We start from the raw sequence: 12,354 nt of genomic DNA on the forward strand, positions 1-12,354 counted from the left end.
AAAGGGGAAAACCAGATTAATCCAACAGCTGGGATATAATTTGCCATCAGAGGGATATTGTTCATTGCAGGAGAGTGAAAGAGGGGGGACAGGGAGAGAAGAAGAGGGAACAGAGAGGAGGAGATGGAGGGAGTGTGAGAGGATGGGAGGAATGGAGGGGACAGGGGAGGAAAGGGATGCAGTGTGAGGCGCCAGCAGGGTCCGGGGTGGCCGAGGGGAACACAAACCACGGAGAGGAACCTGGGAAGTCACAAAGTGAGCGGGGAACCTCCCCCCGGGGCAGGGCAGGTGTCCCGCCCTCAGGTGAGCAGCAGCAGGTACTCCTTGAGGCAGGCGGGCAGCGGCAGCTGCTGCACGGCCTGGGGCAGGAAGCGCAGGCCGAGCGAGCGGCGCACGGCGTAGCGCGACAGCGCCTGCAGCGTGCCCGGCGCCGAGCACAGCCGCGTCAGCCGCTGGCACAGCTGCGGGTCCCGGGCCACCTCCCAGGGCAGGCTCCCGTTCTTGCGCAGCTCAAAGTGTCCCGTGGCTCTGTGCAGCAAATCCAGGCAGGAATCCTCGCGCTCCGTGCCCAGGCCCCGCACCAGCAGCGCCACCAGGCGCGAGATGGGGCTCTGCCCCTTCAGGTTGACCACGCGCACCTCGGCGCCGAAGTCCAGCAGGACGCTGACGCTCTCCAGGTTGCCCTTCATGGCCGCCCAGCTCAGGGGGGTGTCGTTGTTGTAGTCCAAGGCGTTGACCAGGGCGCCGTTGGCCAGCAGCGCCCGCACGCACTCGGCGTTGTTCTTGAAGGCCGCCCAGTGCAGCGGCGTGTCCTTGTTGCCGTCCAGGGCGTTGGGGTTGGCTCCGTACTCCAACAAAATCTCCACGCAGGTTTCATCTTTTTCTGCTGCGTAGTGAAGGGCTGTACGGTTGTAGCCGTCCAGGGCGTTCACCTGGGGGAGAAAAAAACAGTTTGGGGGTCAGCTGGATCCCGCAGCAAGGGAAGAGTCACAGTCCCAAATCCCAAATGCAAATCCCAAATGCAGGGGAAAATCAGGAAGGGTTTTAGCCCAGCAGCCATGGGAAAGTGGGGTAAAAAAATCCAGCAAATTTTGGGTTTAATTCCTCCTTCCCAGCCTCCTGAAATCTCAGTGCAAACATTTAGGTTTTAATTCTCCTTCCTCGCCCTCCCCAACAGCTCAGCACAAAATTTAGGTTTTAATTCTTCCTCCGCTCCCAAAATCTCAGCCCAAGAACTCCCTCCCTGTTGGGACAAGGAACCTTCCCCTGGCGCCACTTTGTGAGGGGATACAAGCCCATGGAATATCCTGAGCTGGAAAAGACCTACAAAGATCATCAAATCCAAGCCCTGACCCTGCACAGGACACAAAAAAATCCTCCCACTTTGCTGGGAGCCTTGTCCAAACCCCAGTCCCTGGAGCTTCTGCCCCATGACACTCTGCGGGAAGAACTTTTTCCCAAAATCCAACTTAAACACACCAGCTCTAACCCCAGCTGTTTATCAGCTCCTCCTGCCTTCCGTGCTTCTTTTCTTGGCATTTTCCACCTGTTTTCAGTTTTTCCCAAGCTTTACCTCAGCTCCTTTCTGCAGCAGCAGCTCCACGCAGTCGGCATCAGCCACCATGCAGGCGCAGTGCAGGGGTTTGAGGGTGCCGTGCAGGCAGTTCACATCGGCGCCCTGCGGAGCAGAGGAACCCCCGGTCAGGAACTCCCCCCTTTCCATCCCTTCAGAAAGGGTTAAATCACACAGATCCCGGGGTCAGCAAATCCCACCCTTTCCCTGCCCTTCCCATCCCGTCAAGAAAGGTTTAATTAAGAGAAATCCCGTGGGTTCGTTTGTGAGAATGCTCCCGGCCTTAATCCCAGCTCCTGCTTGTGTTTCACCAATTCACCGACACCAAACGGTGCCCGGAGAGCCCCGGGGGTCCCGAGGGTGGAAGGAAAAGCCTAGAGTCCCTAAACCACCCGGAGATGCCCTGATCTTCCCCTCTCGGGGGCCAAAAACCCCTCCAGACTCCCCACGGAGGCTCCGCAGGGAGCGGGACAGGCGGGGACAGCTCGGGTCAGAGGGACCCGGAGTCCTGGGGTGTCACGGACATGATTATCTGCAGGTGCTTTTATTGAGAGCTCTGGGATCAGGGGTACAGACCCAAATCTGACTCCGACACGGCTTTCGAGCTGAACCTATTTTATATTCTATCCTTATATAACTTACATGTTAATTATTAAACTTTTATTGTTCTATTGTATACATTGGCATGAGTTTCTCGTGATCTTTCTTAGGCCCCTGACCATAGTTTCTCATGATTATTCTTACTTTTAAGCAGTAATTCTATTTAATTACTAAACAATCATCACATCTAACAATTATGTCATTTATCTTGTACTAGCTACACAGGTGCAGTTCTAGCAAAGTACAAGGCCTACATGTACCCAGGGTATTTTTTTTTTTTCAGGGCCTACTAAGCTTAATTTTCCTTTTAACCCCAAATCCCTTTTGCTATCAGGGGGACTCCAGCAGGCCGGCCCGGCCGGAAAGGGCTCGGGATGTCCCGGGCACGGGGCCTCACCCGGCCGATGAGATCCTCCACGTTGTCCCGCGGGAAGGAGCGGATGGCGGCGATGGTGCGGATGAGGCGCTCGGACAGCGAGTACTTGCTCTGAATGCTCTGCATGATGTACCACATGGCGCGGGCCGCGCCGCGGCATCCCCGGCCGGGCCCGCCGAGCCCCGCGGCGGGGAGGGAGCGGCCCGGGCCGGACCGAGCCGAGCCGCAGGAGAGTCCGGAGGTGGAGCCGCGGCTGTTCCGGAGGAATCCGGGGCGGTTCCGGGGCGGTTCCGGGGCGGTTCCGGGGCGGTTCGGGGGGCCCGAGCCGCTCCCGGGGCGCTCCGGGATCAGCGGCGGCCCCGGCAGGACGCGGAAACGCCGCGAACCAGAAGTGACGTCACGCCAGGTGCCCCGCCCCGCCGCCCTCGCCGCAAATCCAGCTCCGGCGCCCCCGCTGGCCCCGCCCCCTCTGTTTCGTTCCTCCAATCCCCAGCACCGGCCGCCCTTAAGCCGCGCCCCCTACCGGATTTCCACCAATCCGCGCATTCCTGAGCTCACGAAGGCCCGCCCCCTCCTCCATAGACCCTCTCGTAACCTCCCAAGATTTTCCCCCGTATCCCGCCTTCCCCTAGGCCACGCCCACACCGAGACACCAACCAATAGGAACGCAGCACTGCAACCGCGAACCGTACGGGGGCGGGGCGGCGCTGTGGAGGCCACGCCCCCCTCCCGCCCCCCCCGGCCACACAAACGGACCCAAAATGGCCCCAAAATTGGCATTCTTTTAATTCCTTTTTAGCTTCTTCTGCCTCCAGCCAACTCCAGGGAAGGCCCGGAGCTCCTGTCCAGGAGCCTCGGGTCCCGTCAGAGGTCCGTGTTTGTCCTTTATGGCCGTGGGTTGAGATCCCACTGGGAGCGCCCGCCCCTCGCCAGCCGCAGAGCAGAGCCCTGTGTCAAGGAGAATAGTTCTGGCTACTTAATTTAGGGGTGGCTACCTCATTTTGGGGAGTGGCTACTGAATTCTGGGGGGGCTTGCTTACCGAATTTGGGGGGGGGGTCCTCCCAGTGCTCCCAGTATCACCAAGCCCCCCTCCCAGTAACCCAAACACCCCCTCCCAGTGCTCCCAGGAGCCCAAATTCTCTCCCATTAACCACTTGCCCCTTCCAGTCCTCCCAGTAACCCCCTCCCAGTGCCCCCAAGTCCCTCCTGGGGCTCCCTATATCCCCTCCCAGTTTATCCCAGTCCCTGCAGATTCCCCTCTCCGTGTCTCCCAGTTTATCCCAGTCTCCTGCCAGTTCCTCCCAGTGCCCCCTGTACCTGTCCCTCGCTTGTCCCAGCCAGGGGGGGCACTAGGAGGGAAAAGGGGTGTTAGAGGTTTTTGAGGTCACCCCAAAGATCAGGGTCAGACTGAGGGACTTCTCTGGGAGGCCTTGGGGTCCTGCAGGGGGTTTGGGGAGCTCTGGGCTCCTTCCGTGGGGGTTTGGGGTCCCTATGGGGAGATACCAGGAGATATCAGTGGTTTGGGGTCACACCATGGGGGTTTGAAGCCCTGTAAGAGCTTTTAGGGTCCCTCCTCGGAGATGAGGAAAGGGAGTGGGGCTTGGAGCTGAAGGGCGGGGCTTGGGGCATTATTTTGGGGTAAATCCTGTAGGATTTGGGGTCGCTCACCCATGCCCGAGGCCAGAGGGGTCCCTGAATTTCTGTAGGCTATGCCAACCTGTGGGGGAGAGCAAACCATTATGGGAACCGCCCTGATTTGTGGTGGCCCCCATTTGGGGTGAGGTGTCACCTGCCATCCTAGGGTGCTGCGGGACTGAGGGGGCTCCAGTGGGGGCAAGCGGCTGCAAAAGAGAGGCGGGAGGTTTGGGGGACCCCCCTGTGCAACTGAGGGACCCCCATCCCAATTCAGGATGCCCTCCCCCCCTTACCTGACCACTTGACTGCTGAGCTGCCGGCGGCGGGGCTGGGGGGTCACTGGAAAGGAGATGGAACATTTGGGAGGACCCCTATGAGCAAGGAGACGATGGGGAGGTGTTTTAGGGTGTGGAAGACCCCCTTAAAAATTTGGGGGGCGCTTACCTGACTGTGTAGGGGAGGGACGGGGGGTGCTGGTGCGGCTGCTCCAGTGCCAGGCAGGGGAGAGCTGTGAGGAGATCTGGAGGGCAGTTTTGGGGTGGGGGAAGTTTAGGGGGACAGTTTCGAGGGTGAGCAAAGGGCCAGGGGGGCTTTGGGGACAGTTTGGAGGCCAGGGAAGGGGCAGGGGGATTTTGGGGGCCACCTGCATGCGGCGCAGCTCCTCATTCTCCCGGCGAAGTGACTCCAGCTCCCTGGGAAGGGGGAGGATTTAATGGAGGGTGGGAATTCCCCTCATTTGGGGTGGGGGTCCCTCCATAGGGAAGCTGAGGGGGGCAGAGCAAAGGGATGGAAGCTCACCAAGATGGCAACGAATGGCAGAACATCCTGTCACCAGTGTGGTAGCCAAGGGGGGGTAAACCCTCCCAAAAAAGTGGCCAGAAGGATGAGGACTCTCATCAAGATGTTGACCAAGGGGTGCTGCCTCACCTATATGCTCAGAGGAGCCCAATATGGAGGTGTGAACCCCCTACCATGGCATCCCCCTCACCTCGTCCTCTCCCTCAGCTCCTCTCTGGCCTTGTCCAGCTGTGCCTGCGCCCGCTGAGCTCTGTCCCGGTGCAAGTCCAGCAGAAGCTGCACCTGTGCTGTCTGGAACCGCCACACCTGGGGGATGTGGGTCACCGCGTTGAACCCCCTGAGCGTGTGGGGTTGGGGACAGTGGTGGAAGCTCATCCCTCACCACCTGTGTCCTCCTCACCTGCGTGATCTGGTCAAGGTGCTTGAGGGCGATGGCCGCCGGGTTCTTGAAGAAAACCTTCTCCTGTGGGCGCATCTGTTGGGCATGGGGGCGTCAAAAGGATGGGAAGAAGGTTGGGAAACGGGAAGGGAAAAGGGTGGGAAGGGGATCTGGGGCACAACATGGCAGACACTGGCCTGTTCGGACAGGGGCAGGTAGCGGCAGGCAGCACCACAGACTGGGCAGGGATCTGTAGGAGGGGGAGAAAAAAGTCAGAAAAGTGAGGGAAAAAGATGTCTAAAAGTCTCCAAAATGTTGTTCCTTGAGGGAAATGGACCACTGCCCCTCATTTTAGGGTTTTAAATTTAGGCAGGATCCTCCATTTCCACAATGCTAAGGGTGTACATTGAGGGGAAAATCGTCCTTTTTCCATAATTTGAAAGACAGAAATCGAGGGGAAACCCTCTTTTCCTGATATTTTAGGGGTTTATATTGAGGGCCGAGCCCTCAATTATTTATTTGCTTGAGTTGAGGTGACCCCTCCTTTCCCTCTCATTTTAGGGGCTAAATTGGAGGAAACTTCCCCCTTTCTCAGCATTTTAAGGGTTTAAATTGGGGGTTTGCCTCCATTTTACCTGTGCCCCCACAGCCCTCACACAGGATGTGGCCGCAGTTGGTGATGGCGAACCGGGCGCCATCCTGGCGGAAGCAGCGGCTGCAGTGGAACCAGTCCATGGCGGGGCCGGGGTGAGGAGCTGCCTCCACACGTGAAAGTCTGCGAGGGAATGAGGGGGAAAGGTGAGGGGAAAAAGGTGAAAGGGTGGGAAAAAGAGGTGAGAGAAAAAAGGGATGGAAATGTGAGGGGGAAAGGGTCGGAAATGTGAGGGGGAAGGGGCTGGGAAGCGTGAGGTGAAAAAGGGCGGGAAATGTGAGGGGGAAAGTGAGGGGAAGAAACAGCAGGAAAGATGAGAGAAAAAAGGAACGGAAATGTGAGGGGGGAAAGGTCGGAAATGTGAGGGGGAAAGGGTCGGAAAATTGAGGGGGAAAGGGCCAGAAATTTGAAGGGGAAAGGGTCGGAAATTTGAGGGGGAAAGGGCTGTGAAGTGTGAAGTGAAAAAGGGCGGGAAATGTGAAGGATGAAAGGGCAGGAAAGTTGAGGCAGAGGAAGGGCAGTAAAAGCGAGAAAAGAGCAGGAAATGTGAGGGGGAAAGTGAGGGGAAGAAACAGCAGGAAAGATGAGAGAAAAAAGGGACAGAAATGTGAGGGGGAAAGGGTTGGAAATGTGAGGGGGAAAGGGTCGGAAATGTGAGGGGGAAAGGGTCGAAAATGTGAGGGGGAAAGGGTCAGAAATTGGAAGGGGAAAGGGCTGGGAAGCGTGAGGTGAAAAAGGGCGGGAAATGTGAGGGGGAAAGTGAGGGGAAGAAACAGCAGGAAAGATGAGAGAAAAAAGGAACGGAAATGTGGGGGAAAGGGTTGGAAATGTGAGGTGAAAAAGGGCGGGAAATGTGAAGGATGAAAGGGCAGGAAAGTTGAGGCAGGGGAAGGGCAGTAAAAAAGAAAAAGGGCGGGAAATGTGAGGGGGGAAAACAGCAGGAAAGATGGGAGGAAGAAGGGTGGAAAAAGGGAGGAAAAAAAGGGTGGGAAACATGGGAGAAAAAAGGGTGGGAAACGTGAGGGGGAAAAGGGTGGGAAAGGTGACGGGGAATGGTGGAGGAAAAGGAGAGAAAAAGAGCAAGAAAGGGGAGAGATGAAAAAAGTGGGAAATAATGAGGGGGAAAAGGGCCACTTGGATGGGGACAGGGAAACCAGGATTGGGACATCAGGATGGGGACAGCAACATCTGGACCTATGGGGGCAGATGGGGATAAGGACACCAAGATGGAGATATTGGTGGGATCAGAGTTTTGGGGTGGTGCAGGGGGAGCACCCCAAAGCCCTGATCCTACAATTCCATGCTCCCAGAATCCCTAAATCCTGCTAAATCTTTGGCTGTGTTGCATAATTCCAACAATTTTTAACTGGGGGCTTGGGGGGCAGGAAAAGCACCCCCAGAATATCGGGGGAGGGTCTCGGGGTTTGGAGGATGCAGAAGGCACCCCAGAACCGCAATCCTATCAGTACTCGGTCCCAAAATTCCTCCATGCCACTGTTGAACCCTCTGGCCCCGCTGTGCAATTCCAACCATTTTTAATTCTAGGGATGGGGGGGGGGGGGGGGGGAGAAATGCTTTCCCAGGCCCTTGTGAGGGAGAATCTGGGGGGCACAGGGGCCACCCCAAAACCGTGATCCCGCTACCCCCAATCCCGCTGTCTCGGGATCCTGTGCTCCATCACTGTGTAATTCCAACCATTTTTGATTCCCGGGGGCGGGAGCAGGAAACGCCCCAATAAAACCCTCTGGGGGGGTCATTCAGGGATTTGGGGTGCGCAAGGGACACCCCGAAGCCCCGATCCCGCTGTTCCCGGAATCCCTGGATGCCGCTGCCGAGCCCTCCGCCCTCGTTGCGTAATTCCAACCATTTTTAATTCCCGGGGGGACAGGAAACGCGTCGCTGCCGTTACACAAAGCAGGAAGGGGGGAGGGAGAAGTCTGGGGGGTGCCCTGTCCTTAGTCCCCACAAACCCACCCTGCCCGTCCCCCCCAGATTCATCTCCCGCTTGGAAAATATCCCCCTTCCAAAAATAACAAACCCCCAACAATTCGGGCAATTCGCACAATCCCCCCGCCCCCCACTCAAAACCGGGCGGTTCGGGGGTGTCCCTGCTGGGGCTCGCCCTTTTTTCTTTCCCCCCCTTGGGGCTCCCCTCGCCCAAATTCCCGTTTTTCCAAGGTTTCCTCCCCACTTTTCCCAGCGTTTTTTCCCCGCTTTTTTTCCCAGTGGTGCATCCGGCGGGGAATGGGATGACGGGGCCTTCCTGTTCCCGGCCCCGCGCCCGCCTGGCGCCCGGGGGGCGCCCCCGGCACGAGCCCCCCGCAGCCCCGAGCCCGGCGGGACCCCCGGAGCCACCCCCGGAGCCCTCCGCAACGCCCCCGGCCCCTCCCGCGCCGCGGAGCCGCCGAGGTGAGTCCGGGGGCGCGGCGAGAGCGAAACGCCGTTTTTGGGGGGAAGGTAAGGGGAAAGAGCGGAGACAACCCCCCAAAAATTGGGGAGATCCCCCCCCCGCCCAATTTGAGATACCCCGATGTTGGATTTGGGATGAGGGAGGCAATGGCGGAGCCGTTTTGGGGCTGGGAATGAGGGAAAAAGGAGAGTGGGAACCCTCTCACAAAAAAATTTGGGAGGACACCCCCTTTCCCCCCACAATTGGAGATAAACCCGGGCTTGGATTTGGGATGGGGAGGCGATGGCGGAGGGGTGGCAAAAGATTTGGGGCGGGGGCGATGTGGATGAACGGCGGGTTTCAGGGATGGAAAGGGCAGGGAAGAGAGCGGGGGGACCCCCTCCCAAAAAAATAAATCTGGGAGATCCCCCCCGACGTCCGACTGGAGATTCCAGGGATAAAGGGGAACGATGGATTGTAGCCAGAGGGGGTGGGCGGTGGAAAAGAGGCGCCGTTTGTAGGGTTGGAAAAGATGGAAGAAGGTGAGCGGCGAACACTCCTACCCCCCCCAAATTTAGGAAATTCCTCCCCTATTGGGGATACCCCCGGTCTTGGATTTGGGGAGGGGGAGGTGATGGCAGGGGGCGACAATGGAAGGCGAGGGGGGAGGTGCTGTTTTTAGGTTTGGAATAGAGGGGAGAAGGAGAGTAGGGACCCTCACAAAAATCTGGGAGGTCCCTCCTGCAGTTGTGGATAACCTCCGTCTTGGATTTGGGATGGGAGGGGAGATGGATTTGGGCCTGGGAGGAGGGATCAGGCGCTGGTTTGGGGGCAGAAGGTGGGGAGGAATGAGAGTGGGAAAAATCCCCTCCAAAAAATTTGTGAGACTCCCCCCAAGAATTTCGGTTGCCTCCATGTTGGATTTGAATGGGGGGACGGACTGTGGATAAACCATTCTGGAATGAGGGGCAAGAGAGTGGGGACCCCTCAAAAAAGAACCTGGGAGTCCCCCCCAGTATTCGATTTGGGGTGGGGGATGAATTTTGGAGAAGGTTCCTGGGGCTCCGTTGTTCTTTTGTGCCCCCTTCCCAAAACTAAATGTGGGGGGAGCAAATCTGGGGGGACTGGAAGTAATTTGGGGGCAGCCTGGGTGATTTGGGGGGGTCCCAGGTGATTTTGGGGGGCACTGGGATTTTGGGGGCTGAGTCTGGAGCAGCTGCAGGACCCCCCCGAGACCCTCAAAGAGAGATGAGGGGGAAACTGGGGAGTACAGGGTGATTTGGGGAGACACAGAGGGATTTGGGGTCACACAGAAGGATTTTGAGGGACACAAAGGGATTTTTAGGGGGAACAGGGATATTTGAGGAGGCACAGAGGGATTTGGGGTCACATGGAGGAGTTTGAGGTTACACTGAGGGATTTGAGGGGACATGAAGAGATTTGGGGGAACAGATGGGCTGGGGGGCAGAGAGGTTTTCGGGGGGATGAGACTTAGGAGGGCATGAGGGGATTTGGGATCACCCTGAAGGATTTGGAGGGGTAACACAGAAGGATTTGGGTGGGGTACATGGAAATTGAGGGGGTCACAGGGAGGATTTTAGAGTCACCCTGAGAAATTTGGGGATACAGCAGGAGCCAAGATGCAAACAGTCCTTTGGAATGGGGGGGGCGGCTGTGGGTTTCTGCTGCACAGAGGGGTCCTGGGGTGTTTTGGGGTGCTCAGGGCCCTCCTTGACGCTGCAGTCCCCGCAGGAGCCCCCATGGAGCAGGACGAGCCAGACGTGGTGGAGCTGCAGGACTCGGATGAGGGGGACGTGGTCTTCATTGGTGAGGGGGGACCCCAAAAGTGGATGAGGGGGTTGGGGGGTTCCAGGTAACCCAGAAAGGCGGTACAGGAAATTCTGGGGGGGATCCAGACACACCTAGAAGGGGGTAGAGGCATTTGGGATGGGGTTCAAGGCACTTCTGGGGGTCTCCAGACACCATTGGAGGGGGGTAGAGGCATTTCAGGGGGTCTTAAAACACTGTTGAGGGGGTTCCAGACCCCCCAGGAAGGGGGTATGGGGAATTTTGGGGGCCTTCAGGTACTTTTGGGGAGCTCCAAGACACTCCAGGAGGGGGCACAGCCTCTTTTTGCGGCACAGTGAGCATTTGGGGAGGGGATCCAGTCCCTTTTTGGGTCACAATGACCATTTGGGTCAGGGCTCAATAAATATTTGAGGAGAAGGCCCTGCCCCTTTTTTGGGTCACAACAACCATTTGGGGAGGGGTCCCAGCCCCTTTGGGGTCACAGCAAACATTCTGAGGGGGCTCCAGGCACCCTTTTAGTGCGCAATGAGCATTCGGGGAGGGGGCCCAGCCCGTTTTAGGAATAAAATAAATGTCCAGCCCCTTCTGTGCTCTCACCCCCAGCCGATGGCGGCATCGTGAGCGACGGCGAGGCCGAGGTGCTGCCGCACGAGAGCACCCGCACGGTGATCCCGCACAGCCCCCTGTGCCCCCCGCCGCCCCGCGGGACCCCCGCCCCGGCCCCGGGGGGCTCCGAGGAGGGCGGGGGGCGGCGGGGCGGGGGTCGCCAGCGCCCCTTCATCTGCAATGAGTGCGGCAAGAGCTTCAGCCACTGGTCCAAGCTGCTGCGGCACCAGCGCACGCACACGGGCGAGCGGCCCAGCACCTGCGGCGAGTGCGGCAAGAGCTTCTCCCAGAACTCGCACCTGGTGCAGCACCGCCGCACCCACACCGGGGAGAAGCCCTACAGCTGCGGCCACTGCGGCAAGAGCTTCTCCTGGAGCTCCAACCTCATCCAGCACCAGCGCATTCACACCGGGGAGCGCCCGTACGGCTGCGCCGAGTGCGGCAAGAGCTTCACGCAGAGCAAGAACCTCATCAAGCACGAGCGCACCCACGCCGGGCCGGGGGCAGCGCGGCCGCGCCGCTGCGCCCACCCCGCAGGTGCCCCGAGGGCGCTGAAGGGGCCTCGGGCGGGGGGCGAGGGCGAGGGGCCCGCGGGGGCCTCGGGCGGCTGCGGGCAGGAGCCGCTGATCTGCGTGGAGTGCGGGGACTGCTTCGCCCAGAGCGCCGCGCTCAGGAAGCACCGCCGGGGACACCGCCCGCTCTTCGTGCCCTGGGAGAACGCTGAGGAGAGGGCACAGGGACAGCCGGGCACTGTCCTCGCACCCTTGGGGACAGTGGCACCAGGACATGGGGACATGGGGCACTGCGCGCTCTTCCAGCCCTGAGGGACAGTGGCACCGGGACATGGGGACATGGGGCACTGCCTGCTCTTCCAGCCCTGAGGGACAGTGGCACCAGGACATGGGGACATGGGGCACCACCTGCTCTTTGTGCCCTGAGGGACAGTGGCACCAGGACATGGGGACATGGGGCACTGCCCTCTCTTCCAGCCCTGAGGGACAGTGGCACTGGGACATGGGGACATAGGGCACTGCCTGCTCTTCATGCCGTGAGGGACTGGAGGACATTGGCACCAGGACATGGGGACATGGGGCACCACCTGCTCTTCCAGCCCTGAGGGACAGTGGCACCAGGACATGGGGACATGGGGCACCGCCTGCTCTTCATGCCGTGAGGGACTGGAGGACAGTGGCATCAGGACATGGGGCACCGCCTGCTCTTCATGCCCCGAGGGGACACTGCGGAGAGGGCACAGGGACAGCGGGGCACTGTCCTCGCACCCTGGGGGCACTGCCCGCTCTTCGTGCCCTGAGGGGCAGGAGGACAGGCATGGGGACATGATAGTTGGGGCACTGGCCGCTCTTCATGCCCTGAGGGGACACCACAGTGGGGACACAAGGACAGTGGGACAGTGTTCTGGCAGCGTTCGCTCTTGGTCACCTGCAGGGACACACAGTGGGCCACTCTGGTGGAGGACACAGGGACTGTGCCACAGACAGGAGACACGGTGCCACCATGCGAGGGGACACAGGGATT

The 12,354-nt window shown here is 59.2% G+C and overlaps 3 protein-coding genes across 7 annotated transcripts; 1 reads left to right on the forward strand and 2 right to left on the reverse strand.

Annotated features, from left to right (window-relative positions):
* Positions 1-16: 16 nt before the first annotated feature.
* ASB8 (ankyrin repeat and SOCS box containing 8) lies at positions 17-2,963 on the reverse strand. 2 transcript variants are annotated; one of them, XM_030259529.4, is made up of 3 exons: positions 2,571-2,963; positions 1,574-1,725; positions 17-932 (listed from the first exon to the last, which is right to left on the reverse strand). In XM_030259529.4, the coding sequence occupies exons 1-3, from the start codon at positions 2,707-2,709 to the stop codon at positions 300-302; spliced, it is 924 nt and encodes a 307-aa protein (XP_030115389.4). In that variant the 5' UTR covers positions 2,710-2,963; the 3' UTR covers positions 17-299. The 2 variants fall into 2 exon arrangements, with proteins under 2 accessions (XP_030115389.4, XP_030115388.4); XM_030259528.4 differs by having other exon boundaries at positions 1,574-1,678; positions 2,571-2,960.
* A 348-nt stretch (positions 2,964-3,311) lies between these two features.
* On the reverse strand, positions 3,312-7,996 carry LOC115491454 (E3 ubiquitin-protein ligase RNF212B). 2 transcript variants are annotated; one of them, XM_030259554.4, is made up of 11 exons: positions 5,998-7,256; positions 5,560-5,612; positions 5,384-5,458; positions 5,174-5,289; positions 4,829-4,877; positions 4,630-4,705; positions 4,479-4,524; positions 4,340-4,391; positions 4,219-4,267; positions 3,868-3,899; positions 3,312-3,497 (listed from the first exon to the last, which is right to left on the reverse strand). In XM_030259554.4, the coding sequence occupies exons 1-11, from the start codon at positions 6,095-6,097 to the stop codon at positions 3,435-3,437; spliced, it is 711 nt and encodes a 236-aa protein (XP_030115414.4). In that variant the 5' UTR covers positions 6,098-7,256; the 3' UTR covers positions 3,312-3,434. The 2 variants fall into 2 exon arrangements, with proteins under 2 accessions (XP_030115414.4, XP_072775821.1); XM_072919720.1 differs by lacking the exons at positions 3,312-3,497; positions 3,868-3,899; positions 4,219-4,267; ... (4 more) ...; positions 5,174-5,289; positions 5,384-5,458 and having other exon boundaries at positions 5,998-7,996.
* Positions 7,989-11,714, forward strand: LOC105758775 (uncharacterized). Of its 3 annotated transcripts, none has more exons than XM_032744886.3 (3): positions 7,989-8,471; positions 10,156-10,230; positions 10,816-11,714. In XM_032744886.3, the coding sequence occupies exons 1-3, from the start codon at positions 8,264-8,266 to the stop codon at positions 11,640-11,642; spliced, it is 1,110 nt and encodes a 369-aa protein (XP_032600777.3). In that variant the 5' UTR covers positions 7,989-8,263; the 3' UTR covers positions 11,643-11,714. The 3 variants fall into 3 exon arrangements, with proteins under 3 accessions (XP_032600777.3, XP_032600778.3, XP_032600779.3); XM_032744887.3 differs by having other exon boundaries at positions 7,989-8,423; positions 10,147-10,230; XM_032744888.3 differs by having other exon boundaries at positions 7,989-8,423.
* Positions 11,715-12,354: the final 640 nt, after the last annotated feature.

Source organism: Taeniopygia guttata, chromosome 29, assembly GCF_048771995.1.
Source record: "Taeniopygia guttata chromosome 29, bTaeGut7.mat, whole genome shotgun sequence".
Classification (NCBI taxonomy): Eukaryota; Metazoa; Chordata; class Aves; order Passeriformes; family Estrildidae; genus Taeniopygia; species Taeniopygia guttata.

Excerpts from the sequence above, each read along its gene's own strand:
- ASB8 (XM_030259529.4), bottom strand. The coding sequence starts at position 2,709 with ATGCCGCGGCGCGGCCCGCGCCATGTGGTACATCATGCAGAGCATTCA. Across the intron at positions 1,726-2,570 it reads TGGAGGATCTCATCGGCCGG|GGATGGAAAGGGGGGAGTTC; the intron begins GTGAGGCCCCGT and ends CCCTTTCTGAAG. Across the intron at positions 933-1,573 it reads TGCTGCAGAAAGGAGCTGAG|GTGAACGCCCTGGACGGCTA; the intron begins GTAAAGCTTGGG and ends TTTCTCCCCCAG.
- LOC105758775 (XM_032744886.3), top strand. The coding sequence starts at position 8,264 with ATGACGGGGCCTTCCTGTTCCCGGCCCCGCGCCCGCCTGGCGCCCGGG. Across the intron at positions 8,472-10,155 it reads ACGCCGTTTTTGGGGGGAAG|GAGCCCCCATGGAGCAGGAC; the intron begins GTAAGGGGAAAG and ends CAGTCCCCGCAG. Across the intron at positions 10,231-10,815 it reads GGGGGACGTGGTCTTCATTG|CCGATGGCGGCATCGTGAGC; the intron begins GTGAGGGGGGAC and ends TCTCACCCCCAG.
- LOC115491454 (XM_072919720.1), bottom strand. The coding sequence starts at position 7,010 with ATGTTTCCCACCCTTTTTTTCCTCCCTTTTTCCACCCTTCTTCCTCCC.